Source organism: Lissotriton vulgaris, chromosome 8 (assembly GCF_964263255.1).
Source record: "Lissotriton vulgaris chromosome 8, aLisVul1.2, whole genome shotgun sequence".
In the NCBI taxonomy this organism is placed as follows: Eukaryota; Metazoa; Chordata; class Amphibia; order Caudata; family Salamandridae; genus Lissotriton; species Lissotriton vulgaris.
Window position 1 is genome coordinate 251388450 of NC_141696.1, and position 15810 is coordinate 251404259.

The 15810-nt window shown below is 47.5% G+C and overlaps 1 protein-coding gene across 1 annotated transcript in view; it reads left to right on the forward strand.

Annotated features, from left to right (window-relative positions):
* Window positions 1-15810, forward strand: part of MRPL39 (mitochondrial ribosomal protein L39) — a 136592-nt gene that overhangs the window by 40827 nt on the left and 79955 nt on the right. Inside the window, exon 3 of the mRNA XM_086933262.1 lies at window positions 4746-4885. Coding sequence (XP_086789388.1) covers window positions 4746-4885 — 140 coding nt within the window. The remainder of the gene's footprint in view (window positions 1-4745; window positions 4886-15810) is intronic.

A 15810-nucleotide genomic window follows, 5' to 3' on the forward strand; every position in this document is an offset into this window, starting at 1 on the left:
GCTATAGGCTTTCAACCTATGTGTCACTTCCTTTTACAACCAGGGGCACACAGAGGCGTGTCTTTCCGTTCTTATCTGTTTTATTTTAATTTGCAAGCCTTACACTTAAATTAAGGGGACAACTTGAAAAAAACAAGTCTGACTATGCTGCTGGGCATCTCTGCCTACAATATTATAAGCGTAGTGAGACATGATAGACAATTAGGAAGAGGGGGTGGACTCGCCATAATTTTTAAGAATCAGTACCACACCACGCTCGACCCCATCTCATCCACTAATTGTGAAGCTGCCGCCTTTGCAATTAATCTTAATAGTAAACAAACTTTTAAAGGCATTCTGCTTTACCGACCCCCGGGACCTCGCAGCTCCTTTCTCTGCTCCCTATCTGAGCTAAATCATTATATTATAGGCTCCACTGACTACACAATATTGGGAGATTTCAACTTCCCTTTGGAAGAACATGGAAACCACGACACCTCCCAACTTATTGCTGATCTCCTCATTTTAGGACTTCAGCAACTGGTAAAGGGAATTACTCATTTGGCGGGACACACACTAGATGGTGTCTTTACCAATAACTCTTTCATCAAGATATCAGATATTCTACCCCTTACATGGACCGACCATAGGGCCATTATACTCTCTATCGACACTCCCCCAGTTAACCTTCCTGCTTCCAGACCACCTAGTAGGGCAGCAATCCGTGCCTGGAAGAATGCTGATATCCCTCAGATGGCAAATATTCTGTCACTATCCTCCCCTACCTCAGGATCTAATCCCGTCCTTTCAGCTTCGGTTTTCCATGACTGGATTAAGAACGCCGCTGATCAGGTTGCCCCAGAAAAATCCATCCAACCTAATAGAAGGTCGCCCTCAGCGGCATGGTATACAGAAGAGCTTAGACTCCACCGACAACACTGTCGGAATTTAGAAAGACGTTGGAGGAAATCTTATTGCCCCTTAGCTAAGCAATCTTACAAAGATGCTTTAACTATATATAAAAGGGCCATCATCACCCGGAAAACGACTTATTTCTCGACCCAAATCGACAATGCCAGGAATTCGGCCAGAGAACTCTTTTTAGTGGTCAATTCCTTATCCACACCTCCGTCGGGTCCTGGAGCAGAACCCTCCCAACTGTTCTGTAATGCATTGTCCAATTTCTTCACTACCAAAGTGGCAGACATCTATGCATCCTTTGGTGGAGATGTAGGGACCAGCTCCACTGTCAGAAGAAAGGAAATTCCCCATATTAACCATGACCCTTTCTCTTACTTCGCTGACACTTCAGAAGATCAAATCAGCAGACTCATCTCCATCACTAAGTCAGGATCCCCTTTGGACCCTTGTCCCCCCCCCGTGATGGCCAATCTAAGTGAGGTGATTTCTCACCCACTTATGGAAATCTGCAACACTGCCTTTCATACCGGTTGTTACCCAGCCCCGTGGAAGAAGGCAGTGATTAAGCCTCTATTGAAGAAGCCCTCCCTGGATCCCTCTGCCTTGGTCAGTTATAGACCTATTGCCGTCTCCCTTTCCCGGCCAAAATTTGCGAAACTCTGATGAACAAACAGCTCTCAGAGTACGTCGACACTTACCAACTCTTAGACGAAACGCAATTTGGCTTCAGGAAGGGACATGGGACGGAGACCGCGCTAATAAAAGCCTCTGACGAAATCAGAACCATCATGGATCAGGGAGGAGTGGCCATCCTAATTCTTCTGGATCTGTCCGCAGCATTTGACACGGTCGACCATGCTATCTTGGTCGACCGTGTCACAGCTCTGGGGATAGATGGTTTGGCCAGAGACCTTATCTCATCCTTCCTGGCCGACCGTACCCAGACAGTCAAGTTGGGCAACTTCTATTCTCCCGTCTCTGCACTACCATGTGGAGTACCCCAAGGCTCCTCGCTAAGTCCCACGCTATTCAACATCTATGTAGCGGACTTAGCGAGGGTAATAAAGGCCTATGGGGTACGATTAACCTCCTATGCAGACGATACCCAACTGGTGCTGGCGATCCACAAGAACGGCACAGCAGTGGCAGCTAATTTCCAGGAGGCCATGCTCGCTGTTAGTACATGGATGTCCTCCAACTGCCTAAGGTTTAACTCGGATAAAACCGAGGTTATGACCTTTGGCAACCTCGCTCCAGAATGGTCCCCCATCTGGTGGCCTAACCAACTGGGCTCCCCACCCGTCCCTGTGGTAAAAGCGAGAAATTTGGGAGTCATCTTTGACAGCAAATTAACATTCAACCTTCATGTCAACAAGGTTGTCTCCTCTGCTTTCTTTGTTTTAAAGAAAATAAAGAAACTGCTGCCTTATCTCCCCACCTCTGCTGGGAAGACCTTAGTTACCACTCTGGTATTTTCTAAAATCGATTATGGAAATGCCCTCTTCCTTAACACCCAGAAACAGGTGCTGCTGAAGCTACAGTCAGTACAGAACGCGGCTGCCAGAATTCTTCTAAACATCCCTCGCCGCCAACCTACCACTCTTGCTATCCGCCAGCTCCATTGGCTTAGAGTAGAGAGCCGCATTAAGTTCAAGGCCCTCTGCATTGCCTATAAGGCAGTGCATGGCATAGGACCTAAATTCTTGACTGAGGCACTCCAGGTCTACACCCCCAAAAGACTGTTGAGATCTGCCAACACTTGCCTTCTACCTGTACCGCGTACCAGAACGGCAACCTGGGGAGACCGTCGCTTTTTAGTGGCTGTACCAAAACTTTGGAACCTTCTTCCACTAAATATCAAAAATGCACCCAACTTGATGAGCTTCCGCAGGCTCGTAAAGACATGGTTGTTTGACCAGTGAATCCTATTACTGTGGTCCTGCTAGTTCACACATGCGCCGAGACACCTCCGGGTATTTGTCGCGCAATAAAAATATCAAAAAATAAATAAATAAATAAATAATTTATATTATTTGTACGAAAGGCTGTGTGACCACTGGCTGTAATGGGAAGCGGAGTAAACAAAACATGAACATTAATTAACACGGCACCCAACGTAAACAAAAAAAAAACAAGGGAAAGGACTGCAACGGAGAGCTCGTGCTGCTTATAATGGAGAATGTATTTTAGACTTGGTGGATGAGAATTAGTGCCGTGCAGGATTGGGAGTTAGGAATGCTGCCATATAAAATAAAAGTAGCGTGTGCATACTCTGGGGTGGGAGGTGGTGTTGGGGGAAGGCACAGGAAGATAAAGTGAATTGGAAGCAGCTCCCTGGCGAGGAAAGGGTGAACAATAAACATGCTTAAGAGCAGTTCTTTTATTTAATAGGTAATTTACTTAGCCGTAGCATGTAGCTGGCAACCTTTACACAATCAACTGGACACGCCTGCTGCTATTTCACCATGAGATGCACACTCCGGGGCGGGAGAGGGTGTTGGGGAAAGGCAGGGGGAGATGAAATAAAGTGTAAGCAGCGCTGTGGCTGTGGCTGCGGCGAGGAGAGGGCGGAAATAAAAACAAATATGCTGAAGAGCAGTGCTCTTATTTAATGGTTAATTTAATTAGCGGCAGCAAGTAGCTGCTGCCCTTTAGAAAGAGTGCTGCACAGGCCTACGGCTATTTTATATTTTACGATGGCATGAAGTGTTGTTGGGGGAAGGCACAGGAGATAAAGTGAAGTGGATGCACCGGCGTACGCTGCGGCGTTGAGAGGGCAGAAAGGAAAACAAACATGCTGAATAGCAGTGCTCTTATTTAATGAGTAAGTCACTTTCTATACACAGACAGCTAAACACGCCTGCGGCCATCTTACGGTTGCATGCACACTCCGGGGTGGGAAGTGTTGTTAGGTAAACGCACGGGGAGCTTAATTGAAGTGGAAGCAACCCCCTTAAAGACCATGCTTTAAAATGAAGCGTGGTGTGCTGCGCTGATCCTTTAACAAGCAAAAAAATGCAGACACGCCTGCGGCCATCTCACGGTTGCATCTACACTCCGGGGTGGGAATAATTGTTGGGTGAATGAACGCACGGGGAGCTTAACTGAAGTGGAAGCAACCCCCCTTAAAGACCATGCTTTAAAATGAAGCGCGGTGTGCTGCGCTGATCCTTTAGCAAGCCAAAACAAGCTCTTGGCATTGCTGTGGGGGGAGGCGGGGGTAGCGCATTGCTTTGAAGTCTGATGCGGGGGGCGGGGGAGCAGCTTGGGAGCGCATTCCATTGAAGTCTGATGCTAGGCTGATGGGTTTGACGTGCACGCGCGCGCCTCACACGACTGCATCACATGAACTGGACGTAATCCGCAGTTGGTAGCGATTTTGTTTTGCCTACTATATACTTGCCTATTTATCCCTGCGGGCTATAATAGGCGAGACCTAAAAATGAATACTGTAATAGTGAGCGTTTGGCTGTCTGCTGTCAAAATCTATTTCATTTTGGAGATCCAAAAAATTACACAATTTCAGAGGTTTGCTGAATATTCCAAAGCATGTTTGTTGACTAATGATGGATTGGGGAAAGAATTGTGAACAGAACTATGTTCCTAACTAGTTTGTTATGGTGTTATAGTAAATGTTGTGGAGATATCTCATATTGATTCGATATTCCAGTGCTTTAAGGGATATTTCATATGTATCTTATGCTGACCACCACAATTCAGCAAAAGCTCTTGGGACATAATGAACGAAACAGGAGGCCTATGTACATTAAATTGTATTCTATGCCTACACTGTAATAATCAGAAAATGTGATCCTAATTACATGTTTTCTGTTTTAATTGGTTAGATCTTAGTGAATGGTACTGTGAGCGTGCTGTGCTGGCAGTTGTTGATGGAGAGGCTTGGAACATGTATCAGCCTTTAACCAAATCATGTGAAATTCAATTTCTTACCTTCAAAGATGAAGACCCAGAGGAAGTGAATAAGGTTAGTGAGCTTTTATTTTACGCCTCTTTCAATATGTGTAGGACATATTATGACTATTACATTCTTACTGCTGTAGGTGAGATATAGATTATTTTTATGCTTATTATTGTATGTGGCAAATATACCCTCAAGAAACATTGAACCCCAGCGGGTATCTGTATCCAAAACGAGGCTATTCTGCATTGCTATAAGTTCCTGTGTTAATAACCCTTTTACCTTTCTAGCATGTATTGTAAATTACTGATGACATTTGGCTAGGGAAAAGTGAACTGGTTGTTTTGTAATTAAACATGCATTAATGTTAACTGTTTAGTTTTGTGCATGCATGCAACTCCCTGGCCCTGCTGGCGGTACACATTTATCCCATAAACTTTTTTTCTTCTTCCTGTTTTATCGTTCCATTTATATTAGTGTCCGGTTCTCTCTCAGGCTTGTTTAAATAGTTTCAGGAAGATGCACTTCAGAGTGTTTTAGCAACACTTGAGAGCTCTTCCAAAAAGCACTGATCTCTGCAACGTTAAAAGTAGTACAAAATATACAGAAGAACTGAGATACAAGAAGTGGGAGGCCTATAAAACCTACTAGGGACACTCCTCGTTCATTACCATTTCAATGCCATCTCCCCAAGGCCCCACCCCCACTTACTGTTTCGTGACAAGGTTGATTGAATGATTTTCCATTTGCACCACTATGATTCTGGACAGATCTGTGTTTATTTTCCCTACTGAACTCTGCAATTTTGTTATCTCTGTGTAACTGTTCTTTTACTGTGTAATTGGGTTTCAAGTTGAGGAGGGTGAAACTCTCAGCAGACAGCAACCGCAATCTCTGTCAAGGTGAAGTCACGAGCAAACCCCAAATTAACCTGTGCTTAACCCACTGGTAGCTTGGCACAAAGCAGGCAGGCTTAACATAGAGGCAATGGGTAAAGTATTTATGCGGTACTCCAAACGGCACTAAAATAAAAACACAACATAAGGAAAATCCCACACCAATGTAGACAAATGGAGTAATATGTAATTATTAAATTTATTGAGAGCATAACATCGAAAATCCAATCAGTAGGATTGGAGATGTACAGTTTTAAGTGAAAATAGTGCTTAGAAGCACTTAACTGTGGTTATCTTGTCACAAGTTCAGGCCGATTTCAATGGAGCGTGGGCCGGATACAGCGACCAAGTTAGGCCTGCTGAACAAAGTACCTTAAATTCTGGATATGGGGCGTTGCGAGATCTAGCTTTGAGGCTGTTTTGTGCAGCGGCAGTTCTGTGGAGCTGCAAGGCTGCTGTGTGAAGTATTGCATTGTCATCAAGGATGCCGTCAATGAGGAGCTTGTGATGTGAAGACCTGCGTCGAGAATGCGTAGCTCAGTGGCGAATCTGAAGCAGAGCTACAAGGAGATGTTGATTCTGCCCACAAGACCACAGCTGGACTGGTAAAGCACCTTCAATCCCACTTACAAGGTCCCATGACTGGGGTGGCACCACGTAGGGGGTAGGACTCACAAAAGACAGAGTCCAGGTGCTGGGTTCAAGGTGGTTGGAGCCTTTTCTGTCCTGAGGCTCTGATCAGAAGGCCAGCCCCACAGCCCTTGGATTCACTCAGCATTTGTCTGCCTCTTTATCTCTCTTCCAGGAGTAGACACGCTAGCTGTAGGTCAAGTCTGCGGAAGGCCGCAGTGGAGCAGTCGCCTACAGTCTCTGCAGGCTCCTGTTTCTTCATAAGTCTCTCACTGGTTGCAAGCTTGCTTCTGGTGAGTTGGGGCTGTTGGAGGGTCACTGGGGTCAAGGGTCACAGGGCTGCCTTGAAGAACTCTTTTTCTGTCAGCACTACCACATCATGGCTTATGTGGCTGGCCTAGCAACACATTCTACTCCGGCTTATTTTAAAGTTATAACTGCCCTATCTGGTCGGGTACAGTTTCATGATGTCCTAGTGGCACAGTCTCTTTGGGCACAACTTCACGGTGACACAGCTACGCATTCCTCTCTGGCACAACCTCATGATGTTGCTGTAGCATGGTCCACTTTGGCACAATGTTGCAGGACACTCCTTGTGAGAGAATGTATTCCAGTCTTTGGGGCATGCAGCTCGTTTTTCACAGTCTTCCTGAATGGACCGATCCTCATCCTCTGGGGCTCAGGCAGGGCTGGCAGGCTCCTTTCCTCTCTTAGCAGTCAGGTTGACTTCAGGACAGTAAAACAACATGTCCGTTCTAGGTCAGACTGCAGGTGATGTCGGGTCACGTTTGGGAAGCATTCTTTCAAGCAGACACCAGCTTTGGTTGCATAGCAGGTATCTGAGTACTCGGTGGAGCACTTTCTTCCATGATCAAAGAGAACTTGCAACTGGAATCACCTGCTTAGGTACACTGAAAACAGACAGAGGAGGTCAATTCTCTGCCTGCTCTTTCAGAACCGGTGTGAGCTTTCTACACCTGGCTGTCTAGAGCGACAATGAGCAATGATCACAAAGAGACAAAAGGCTGGCCTCACCTAAAGGACCTTTCACACTCAGAACAGCAGAGACTGCAGCCCCACACTCTATACCCACACCTACCAAGTGTCATTGCTCAGGAAGATTAATTAGCAACCCCTCCAAGCAAAAGTCCTTTTTCACATTTTTAAGGGGAGCCCTGTCTCCTCTTTCCCCACTTTAATTTATAGATTTCCTCCTTGCGGCTTCATGACTGTATACTTTTCACATCCACTGTCTGGGAAAACGACCTTACCTCCTTCTTGTATAAATGAATTGGCCAGGGTCTTCACAAGTGGAGCCCACCAGGCCTCCATAACTCTTGCTCACTCATTCATGCATGGGATGTTAGCGGTAGCATCTGGGTTAACCAACATAAGCAGAATTTTAAACGAATGGGCCAGTAGGCCTCTATGCTAGAGACGCACTTACTGATCCACAAAATACGATAGGCTGCCAAAACCTGTCTACATGCCATAACTATGACTGGAACTGCACTCCATTGTTTGCCAAATGAGGACATGCTTGATGCACCCCTCCAGGCCACAGGGCAGGCCCAAGACCTCCTTAATGTCAAGAGATAGGCCCTAAAGCACACACTAGATCAGTGTGAGGTTGGGGGCAAAATCCCAAATCAGAATAATAGATACTGTTGTGCACTCAGTTCAGAGGAGAACAGCTGTACCCAACAGCCTTTTTTTCATCAGGCATATATTTTCTAAGTCAATCAATCAGGGGTTTATAACTCGCTACTCGCACGTGAGGGTCTCAAGGCGCTGGGGTGGGGGAAAACGCAGCTCCGGATCAGTCGAAGAGCCATGTCTTGAGGTCCTTCCTGAAGGTGTGCAGGGCCGAGGAACGTCGATGTTCACAGGGAGCTTGTTGCAGGTCTTGGCTGCGAAGTCGGGGAAAGCTCTCCCGCCAGTTCTGCTTCTGCAGATGCGTGGGATCTCGGCAAGGGCGAGGTCGGCGGAGTGGCGGTTCCTCTTGGGTGCGTGGAAGGATACTCTCTCGTTGAGGTATTTAGATCCGATGTTGAAGGATTTGTAGGCGTGGGTGAGGAGTTTGAAGGTGACCCTCTTCTCGACGGGGAGCCAGTGGAGGCTGCGTAGGTGTTGGGTCATGTGCTCATGACACAGTGTCCCGAGGACAAGTCTGGCTGCGGCGCTCTGGATGGTTTGGAGTTTGTGTAGAAGAGTTCTGTTGACTCCGGCTTAGAGGGCGTTGCTGTAGTCCAGTCTGCTGGTTATAAGTGCGTCGGTGACGGTCCTTCTGCAGTCGGGGGGGATACATTTGAAGGTCTTACGGAGGATGCGAAGGCAGTTGAAACTCGTGGAAGCGACGGCGTTTATCTGGCAGTTCGTGGAGAGGGAGGAGTTGAGGATGATGCCAAGGTTCCGGGCGTGGTCTGTAGGGGTGTGTGGGCTTCCGAGGGCTGCGGTCCACCAGGTGTTGTCCGAGGATGAGTACTTAGGTCTTCACTGAGTTGAGCTTCAAACTGCTGTCTTTCATCCAGGCTGCCATGTTCTTCATTCCTTCCCGGAAGCAGAGTCTGGTATCTTGGGGATTCTCTGTGAGTGAGAGGATGAGCTGGGTGTCGTCGGCGTAGGAAACGATGCTGAGCCCATGCTGTCTGCCGATGGTGGAGAGGGGGGCCATGTAGATGTTGAAAAGCGTCGGGCTGAGCGACGACCTTGGGGTACTCCGCTGTTGATTTCCGTGGGTTTGGAGATGAAGGGAGGGAGCCGAATCCTCTGGGTTCTGCCGGAGAGGAAGGATTGGATCCAGTCGAGGGCGGCTCCTTGTATTCCCGCGCCGTGAAGTCCGGCTGCAAGCTTGCGATGTGAAACAGTGTTCAAGGCTGCGGAGAGGTCTGGAAGGATGAGGGCCGCACTGTGTCCCTGGTCTAGTAGTATGCAGATGTCATCAGTGGCGGCGAGGAGGGCGGTCTCTGTACTGTGATTACTGTGGAATCCAAACTGAGAGGAGTCTAGGATGGAGTTCTCTTCGATGAAGGTGGTCAGTTGGGCGTTGACGAGTCTCTTGGTTACTTTGGCCGCAAAGGGGAGGAGAGAGATGGGCCGGTAGTTTTCCAGGTCCGTTTGGTCGGCTGTTGGTTTCTTGAGGAGGAGTTTCACTGGGGTCGAGGGTGTGACCCGCTCTATGGGTTGGTGTGTTGATGAGCTGCTTCAGGCCTAGGTTGGGAAGGTTGTCGAGGAGAGTGGTGGAGTCAGGGTCGGTGCGGTTGTCGAGGTGGAAGTTGAGGCCCCAGAGTAGAATGTCGTTGTGGAGGTGATGACGTGGGGGCAGCCAGATAGGCAATGGTGGTTGCGGGCTGGGTGTGAGGTCCTGGTGGCCTGTAGATGAGAGGGCCATGGAGCATGGCCCTGGGTCTGGGCTGGATCTGGGAGTGGAGGTGTTCTGTGTTGGAGAGGGGGTCACTCGTGCTGGATGTGGAGAGTCAGAGTATGGTCCTGTGTGCGTTGGGAAGTCCCCCTCCTGGGCGGTCCTTTTGCTGGATCTTGTAACTGTTGGGGATTGCAGTGGCTATGGTTGGGCTGGAGGTGGCGTTGGTCCATGTTTCCGTGAAGAAGTCGACATCTGGTGAGAGGCTGTCGATCAGGTCCCAGATTTCTACTGGCGTGTCGGTGCAGGGAGCGCACGTTGAGAAGGATGCACATCAGGGTTTCTGTGGTGTGTGCATCAGGCGGGCTTACGCGGCCGTGGGAGCTTTGTCGATGGTGAAGGATCTGCGGCAGGGTCTGCAATAGAACTGCCTGTGGGTGGTGTTCCGCAACGATCTTGTGCAGTCTGCGTGTCTACCGGGTTTGAGTGCGTGGAGGGCTCCTGAGTCGTAGCGGCGGGGTGTGGGGGAGCTAGGGTTTCTGGCGCTGGTCGCACCAGCGGTGCAACTGCTCAGCTGCCGCCATTAAGTAGGGGATGGGGCAGGACTGCAGGTGTGGAGGTGGGGGCTGTGATGGTGGGAGGGGCCGCGGGGCAGCAGCCTTGGGAACAAAGGCAGAAAACAAATGCTAAAGAATGCTAAGGAAGCTAAGGAAAACAGAAAACAGAAACACATTACAGGAATAAATGCTGAACAGTAATTAGGAGACGACAATTATGTGCCTCGGACCGCGGAGGAGGTCACGTTACACAACGATCGGAATACCGGAGCAGCAAGAGCAGAGGCTGCCAGGCGTGAACCCTGGAGTCAGGAGGAGGGCTCGGGATACAGCGTTTTCACGCGGAGCTGCTGGGGAGAGTGCTGGAGTGGACCGGGGTCTAGGTGGTCACCTGAGTGAAAGGATAAATACATTTAAATAATGTTGCTCTGGCTGGTAACGAATGGTGCCAAGACTTAAAGATTGCATGTATTTCTTTTTTAAAGTGATACTGTGTGACATCTATGTAAGTTGTGTGCTATCCTTAGTACTCTTTTGCATTTCTACTTTTAAAATATCTCAGTTTCTATATGGGCTCTGATATAATACTGAGACTGTGCCGCTTCACCCTAAAATTTAGACAGCCTGGCTTGTGCTGATATGATGTCTTGGCAGTGTGTTGTCAATGAATCCAAACTAGATGCAAGCAGGATCCGTGCTTACTAAAATTTAGTTCAATCTTGTTGACAACAGTAGTAGAAAGAGGTCCTGTTGTTTCTTCTGGCCTTCTTTTGTGCCGCATCAGTCTTTTCATTTGGAAAAGGATGACTTTTCCAAACCTGGAGAAAATTCTTACTGTATTTCACAAATGACTAACATTGTTTCTTTATTAGCATTGTGAGATACTTAGTGTTGCTAAAAATTCCACAGACCATCGGAGGGCCTGGAACAGGGATCTTCAACCTTTTCTGTAATAAGAGCTACTTATGTTCAATGAAAATCGTCCAGAGCTACTAAAATTATTACTGTTTATAATAGTGACCATGTCCGGTAAGATTAAAATAATGGCTACTCCAGTGCACGATTACCAGCAGCGATCACCTTTTTGTGTCAGGCAGGGTTGCCAGCAGTAATATAAAACAAGCATTTGCAATGCACTAGGTCTCACATTTATGCTAGTTTAAACGATTGGCATTCTAAATGACAATGCCTTTAATGTATGTTTTAAAAACCAGAAATAATAGGCCTTGTTTTGGTTTTTGAAACATACATAAAACGCATTATTTACAATGCAAGTAGCTTAAACTCGAGACCTATTGCATTGCATATGCTTGTTAGGCACAGGAAGATTAAGTGATTTGCCCAGAATCACAGGATGTTGAGTGTCATTGCCGAGACTCGAACCCAGTTCCCCAGCTTCGAGGTCGATAGCTCTAACCACAAGGCTACATACTCTTGTGAGTCATATGTATATTAAGAACACTGCTTAGGAGAGCAACAGCCATGCAAATTTCCTGTGTCAGATGTACAGTTGGTGCTAACTTTTTAGCTCGCACCACTTTTGTGTTGATGGTTAGGTACCAAAATGCAAGGGGGGGGGAACAGGATTAAGAACTGACATGGCACACCTTGATGATCTGAGGCATGATCCAGGCCACTGCAATTATGTTATTCTGTGGCGTTTTCCGCAGAATTATGGGTTTGCCACATAATCCACCATCTGTAGCACACATTGCGGACTTCACCAAGAAAGTTTTCTGGTTCAACTGATCATAAGTTTTTTAAGAATGACAGTGGCTGATTCTTTGCAAATGTTAACTGGTTACTTTTCATTTGCTGATTGCTTCATTCAGGTTCTAAACAGGAACTTCGTCCACATGGTATTAATAATTGTTAAATTGACGAAAACAATGTACTACTTTATGTCGCATGATGTGACTTTTCTTGCCGCATAATTTATCCAACGCTGTCATGTAACCAAGACCTCCAGTCCCTCATAATTCCAGTGGACCAGTAAAACGCATGCAAAAAGGCAGTGAGGTGGTCAGGGGAACTGGCAGACCTGCCTCCAGCGGAGGGCTGACTCTGGCTGCCTCCTGCACACAGACAGACGTGTCTTATGTCAGCAAACCCCTGCTGCTTCTATTTCCTCATTCCCCTTCCTTCTTTGTAGTTTCTGGTAAGCATAAGACAGCCTGTATCTGAATGTATTGCCACAGGTCCATTCCTCAAACGGCGTCCGAAGAACGTTGCCTCAATGGGGCCATTACCATCAACAAGGTACTCACTCCTGGGTGAGTACACGCTTAAGGTTAGGACAGACTTTGTTATAAACTTTTCGACTATTCATCATCAGCGTTCCACAAAGTATTCAACACTTCGCCCTGCCCCGCCCCTTTCTGCATGCCAATTTGGACAAGTGGCAAAATTATTGCAGGCGTAAGAGGGTACTTGAACTAAAAATACTTTTGGTTCTCTTCTTGTCGCAGGAGAATTCTGTAACAAACGTTGCTGAAGTGATGCAGAAATATCTATAAAACCTGAGAAGGGTGGGGATACCAGTCTGAGGAAAGTCGCGTCTTTAATTGAAAATTGTGTAGATTCGAAAAGGTGCGCCGTGATATGTTGCCATGTGTCAGATTAAAGATAGAAAAAAAATCATGCATGCACGGAAGGAAGCACATTTGGTAAGCGACCGCTAAAATATCACGTCAAGAGGTTTCCTAGAAGATGTGCACAGTTACATTACGCCCCCTAAACCAACCCCACATTCCTTCCCTGGCGCAATTCAGCACAGTCAAGCAAGCTCTAAATAAATTCACCTTTTAGAATGAGGTTCGGAAAAAACTAATTTATCTTCTTTAGTTGCACACCGAAATTGCACCCACCGAGGGGCGAGTAAGAGTATTTAAGACTCTCATATACCCTCGTCCAGCGAACTTCTCAAACCGAAAAGCTTAGCTGTCAACCCTCTTTCCCCCCCCACCCAAAATGTGTGAAATAAAAAAATGTAAGCATAGTAGCATGCAGCCAGAAAGGCTCCTGTTAACAAGCACGCACATGGTGCGTGCCGATAATTGAAAACAGGTGTCGGAACAGATGGCCCATGCACGTAACCGTAAGTGTTAGACCATGGGCGGATACATGCACATGCACACATATAGCGCTCTCTACCTCGGACGAGATGTTCATTCTAGAGCACGCTACTTCAGATACCAAGGTTAATCCAATGGTTACTCCAGTACTATTTTTGGTTATTAGGATTACCCGTGCTCCCAAGAAAGATAACAAGCAAGGACAGTGCTGTTGTTTTGCTGAGTGATGATGTGGTGGTATCCCTGAGTGATGTGGTGGTATCCCTGAGTGATGTGGTGGTGTCCCTGAGTGATGTGGTGGTGTCCCTGAGTGATGTGGTGGTGTCCCTGAGTGATGTGGTGGTGTCCCTGAGTGATGTGGTGGTGTCCCTGAGTGATGTAACAACCTCAAAGCCCACGAGACCGGAAACAGAACTGTAGCCTCAGAGAAGGTGATGAAAGGCGGGTGCTGGGAGAAAAGCATGGCCCCCTCGTACCATTGCTCGGTGGTGAGGCTCGTGTCCACCTGCACGCAGGCAGGTAACAGCCCGAGGTGTTGAGAGAGGGCTGAGGTGTGACATTCTCACCTGTGCCTCGGCGGAAACATCTCTGCCAGCGGTACCCAGCTGCCCCAGCACAGGCCACACTTCTAATGGCAAGAGTTACCAGTGTCACATGTGTTAATGCGGGCCCCAGGGAGGGGGCCAGGGCAGGCAGGCCTCTGTCGCCCCTGGGGAGGGGGGGGGGGGGCAATGAGAGAGCCGGAGGAGAGACGTCCAGGAGGGACCTTAAAAAGAGACCGCTAGGAACACAGGTGGAGAAACCGAGGGGCAGAGAGAGAACAGAGGAGGGGAGGGGGTGGGTGTGCGGTGAGAGAAAGGGGAGAGCGGATAACTCGGGAGAAAGAGGATATACAGAGGTAAGGGACAGGGAGAAGAAGAGGACGGAAAACGGATGAAAGAAAGGGGAGAAAGAGCAGTGAGACGGGAAAAAAAGTGAGGCAGGGAAGAGGAGAAAAGGGGAATCGAGAGAGAAAGAAGAGATGGCGAGTCAGAGTGAAAGGGAGAGAAAGAGGCGAAGTAAGGGGGAGAGGGTGAGACAAATGAAAGACAGACTGCAGCAAAAAAGACGGCAAAGAAGAGAGAGGTGCAGCTATGGAGGCTGTGGCATCCCGGGAGGTATATAAGTTTGAGTATTTAATAAAAAGCGAGTGAGGGAAGGGCGAGTGAAGCAAGGAAGAGAAGAACGTGAGAAGTGGGGAACAAAGGGACAGCGGAAAGAGAGGCAGAAGAAAGAGGAAAACCAGAAAGCAAGGGGGGGGGGGATATTTAGGGAAGACAGAAAGAGAGCGATTGGAGGTACAGTAGTCTCAGAGGGTAGAGAGACACAACAAAGAACAAGTAAATAAAGGCTCACGAGAGCGAGGCCAGCAAGTTCGGGAGCGCATTCCTTTGAAGTCTGATGGGGGGCGGGGGAGCAGCTTCTTTTGAAGTCTGATGCAGAGGCTCAGACAAATGGTGGTGTGCGAGCGGCTTCCTTTCAAGTCTGAGGGGGGGGTGAGCAAATGGTGAGCGCGCGCCCGGCGCACATGCACTGGCCATAATCCGCATTCCAAAGCCCTCTTGTTAGGCTTTCCTGAAGCCCCTACATAATTCTCGCCGAAGCAATGCGCAATCGCATTGGCTCAGCGAGACCTAAAAAGCACTCCATGCATTTACTCCAGTATCTTTGTGCTAGATTAAAATTAATACCAGTTAGGTGTGTTTGTTAGTGGTGGGTCAATGGTTTCATGCAGTTGGGTGGTGATAGAAGAAGTCTGGCAGACGTTAAGCATAGATAGGTTGCATGGATGGGGTTTTTAAAAAAGCGAGGTTGTGATCTATGAAATGAGGTCTGAACCACTGGCAGAATTACAATAAGAGAGATGAAGGCAGGCAGGGATGAGAATGAGAGGTGACTGTACTCCAAAATGGAAGGCTTGCGAAGGATGGAAGGGAAGGAGAGTGTCGCTCTGAAAAAAGAAAGGAAAGAAAGTGATTGAAGGTAAGTCAGGATCATTTTTTCTGGATTTTAAGAGTATAGTGGAAGAAGACTCAGATAGCAAGAAATAAGGAAATAAGCTGTTATAAAATTATATATATAATGCTCTTTTTCCGAGGCAGACAGCTTAAATATGCAAGTCAGAGAGTACAGATTGTTTAAACATTAACAGAGCCTCTTGTGCCAAGCCTAGTGCAGCCCTTGTAAGCATAGACTGTAGTATACCAACTTTGGGACGGGATCTGTACTTTGCATAAGGGTAGGGGGCTCAGAAAAAGAAAGTCTTATTTATTGATCTTCCCTCATTATTGTGTAGATTCACTCCCTCTCTAAAAATGAGTTATTTGACATTGACTGAGGGCTCTTGCCAATGTGCTGTCAGATTTGTACCTTGTTTTGTTATCTAGTCACATTCTCGGTTGTTTCTGCAACCAAAGACACAAAAGATACCTAG